The sequence below is a fragment of the Vanacampus margaritifer genome, chromosome 5, assembly GCF_051991255.1.
Source record: "Vanacampus margaritifer isolate UIUO_Vmar chromosome 5, RoL_Vmar_1.0, whole genome shotgun sequence".
Lineage (NCBI taxonomy): Eukaryota > Metazoa > Chordata > Actinopteri > Syngnathiformes > Syngnathidae > Vanacampus > Vanacampus margaritifer.
Window position 1 is genome coordinate 5,496,931 of NC_135436.1, and position 3,123 is coordinate 5,500,053.

Consider the following 3,123-nt stretch of genomic DNA (forward strand, 5'->3'; position numbering starts at 1 on the left):
TGGAAGTTGCACAAGCGATATGTCAAATTGGCTATAAGACGTGCACCTTACTGGAGTGAGTTGAATCGAGCTAGCAAAGGTAAGATTGATTGAAGGAAAAAAACTGCTCCCCCCCAAAAAAGCAAGGCAAAAATAAAAAATAAATGTTCCACAGTTGGACGAGGGGCGACAGCTTGGCTCAAGGTGGATTGCCCTTTCAGGCGAGGTCGGGGCTTCAGCCGGAGTTGTCCTCTCAACGCGTGAGAAGATCCGCTGGCCATATCCCGCTACTAAGGCCGAGATCCGCTGCGTGTCTGCGTCCCGAGGAAGACCAGCCATTGAACCAGCTCTCGCCGTGATTGGACACTCGGAGGATGGAGCAGGTGCTGGTTGACGCATGGGAATTGCGCACTGCCAGTCCAAACTGTGGTTGCTGCGTGACACACGGGATAAAATACTTTGATGCCATAAACTCGTGGTTCTGTTTGGTGAAAAGCAAATATTCACATCCTGGTTGACTTAAAAAAGGGTCTTATCTCTGTTGGGCTAGAAAGGGGGAGAGCGGAGACCTCTCACCCCCACCCCAAGTTGACCTTGCGCATATTTCCAAGAGTGAAATGTTGAGGGAAGGGAAAAAGAAAAAAAATTGAGGGTGACTGGCAATATTCGGTACAGTATGGCATCTTGTATCTGAGTATCAAGTGTCTCGAAGTCAGACATGTTCCATTGCAAGCGTAGTAGTCAAAAATCAGGAAGATGTACATCCCTCCCTGAGGACAACATAAGGGAAAAATATTTTTACTCACTGGCCACAATTTGAGGCAGTAGACACACCTGTGCAAAGTAATAGCTACACCTTCTGTCTCAAACATGCATGAATATGTGCCTAATAATTGGTGTCCAATGCAAGTACTTATTTCATAATGGTGATTTCACTATACACCCCTCCCATTTTTTTTGGTAAAGATTCATTTTTTTAATAGGACAAAATTGAAGAAATTACAAGAGTAAAGTAAGAAGTGTACACTGTACAGTGTCATGTATCTCCTCTCAGGTTAGGTTGAATGCCAGCGTGAGCATTGGTTGGCGGTGCCTTCTGTTATCAGTTCGACAATCAGCTGACTTTTAGGGGCAGCTGAGGATGCTCCTGTGTCGTCTCATCTTAAGTTCACTTTGTTTTTCTGTTTTATTGTTGCGCGTTGCCAGCATTTTTCATGGTGCAGCAACTGTTTGCCATTCTTTTGAAATGGATCATCCAGACAGGATGGCCCACTTTTCACTCTAACTCTCAATATTTATTTTTTGATCAGGATATTAGCTTGCATTTTCAATTTCATCCAATTGTTTAGGAGAAATTAGTAACTAAATAACAAATAAAAAAACGCCCCTTGAGAATTCTAATATACTGTATAGCCATGTCCCCCACATCCCTCTTCCCATGTTTTGGTGGTAATCAAAGGAGGGACCAGGCACATTTTTTCCATTCAAAATCATTGTAAATACATTATTGATAACAATTTCCATAAACAGTTCTCAATTGGCACCAACATTTAAGTTGACATCTCTTCTGATCATAAGCTAACAGATTTTAAATTAAGCACTTTCTGACAGCGTAGACTGATTCATAGTGAGCCCAAGTCAATATGCTGACCTCGGTGGTCAAGATGAGCAGCAAGAAGAAACACATTAGGCAGAAGAACAGGAGGAAAGCTTCCCGCCTGCCGGCCCAATGCATGACTGTAGGAAATATGTCAGAGAAGGACGTCATCACCAGCTCAATGCCAACAAACTGCAGAGAGAGCAGGGCCACATGGTCACTTCCAGACAAAGGGAACATGAAGACAGACGTTAGTTAGTATTCCCAACCTTGCCAATGTATATTACAAAAATCCTATGGCACACCACCAAACAAAAGGACACAAACAGTACAGTATATAACAATGTAAACCTACGCCAAGTTTCACCTGATTTTTTGGGGGAACCTATCCTTGATGTATTCACTTTTTTGTTGTTTCCCTCTGACGAAAGCAATAAAAGTATTTGTCGCCATCTTATGGCATTTTTGTGCCAAGAAACCATTGAGGTGAGTTGAGTAGCTATATTTAGACAGAAGTAGTGCTTTGCTGCCATTTTGTGACATTTGGGTGTCAAGGAATGATGTTAAAGTGAGATGAGTACTTTAATTTAGTCAAAATAAATGCTTCATAATCATCTTGTTACCAGGGGACATCAGTTAAACGTGGATTTTCATTTTAATTGCTTTCTGCATGCCACTTTAAATCATTGATATTGATGGATCAACAAAAGATACATTATTTGTAATAAATAAATAAAAAATTTCAGACCAAGTAGGTGACATTGTATCATTTTTCAAAGCACCCTGATGATCCATCTCAGCAAATTGATTGGGAATCAGTGGTCAAACCTCTGTGTCCAGGCCCAGGATGATGATCATGAAGAAGAAGCAGATGGACCACACTTGAGGCAGCGGCATCATTGCCACTGCCTGGGGGTATGCAACGAACGCCAAGCCTGCACCTGGAAAAAAACATCAGCAGTTAATTATTTAATGTCTGTGAATGACAGATTCTATTAAGTGAAGATATTATCCTTGCTTTGTTTTTATTCAAAGCAACACTAAGTAACTTTTCAACTTGCTTAAAATATTTTCAAATATCTTCTCATAAACATCAACTTACAACTATTTGATTGGTACCTTTGTCACGGCCTAGGGCACTGTTTCTTAGCCCTACTCCTCGAGTACCCCTACCCAGCCTGTTTTCCATGTCTCCCTAGCTAAAGGTCTCGTTATATTTCTGCATCAGGATACGGCGGAGACGTTACAGCGGAGCCACGCTCGTGCATTTGCCTTTATACTTGTGCACTATACACATCACAATACACATCAGGTTCTGCTGCAGTTTCACTCCAAGTCAGGGTGTCGCTACGGCTGCTATTGGCTAGGACGCCACAGAGTGGAGATTCCTCTGCATTTTGTGACCAATTCAGGAAGTCGTTTTTCATTTCAGGAACAAGAAAGAAAGTTGGGAGAGTTGGCTCATTACCATGAGAATTATTTTGTGCCATTTTGCAACGGTGTCGGACATAAACTGGTCAAAAACAACAGCCCGGTGCTTAGCGAGC

The 3,123-nt window shown here is 42.0% G+C and overlaps 1 protein-coding gene across 1 annotated transcript; it reads right to left on the reverse strand.

The window, feature by feature from the left end:
- Positions 1–213: 213 nt before the first annotated feature.
- On the reverse strand, positions 214–2,639 carry LOC144052629 (sodium- and chloride-dependent betaine transporter-like). The gene is made up of 3 exons (XM_077566877.1): positions 2,405–2,639; positions 1,631–1,768; positions 214–412 (listed from the first exon to the last, which is right to left on the reverse strand). The coding sequence occupies exons 1-3, from the start codon at positions 2,474–2,476 to the stop codon at positions 233–235; spliced, it is 390 nt and encodes a 129-aa protein (XP_077423003.1). The 5' UTR covers positions 2,477–2,639; the 3' UTR covers positions 214–232.
- Between the last annotated feature and the right edge of the window lie 484 nt (positions 2,640–3,123).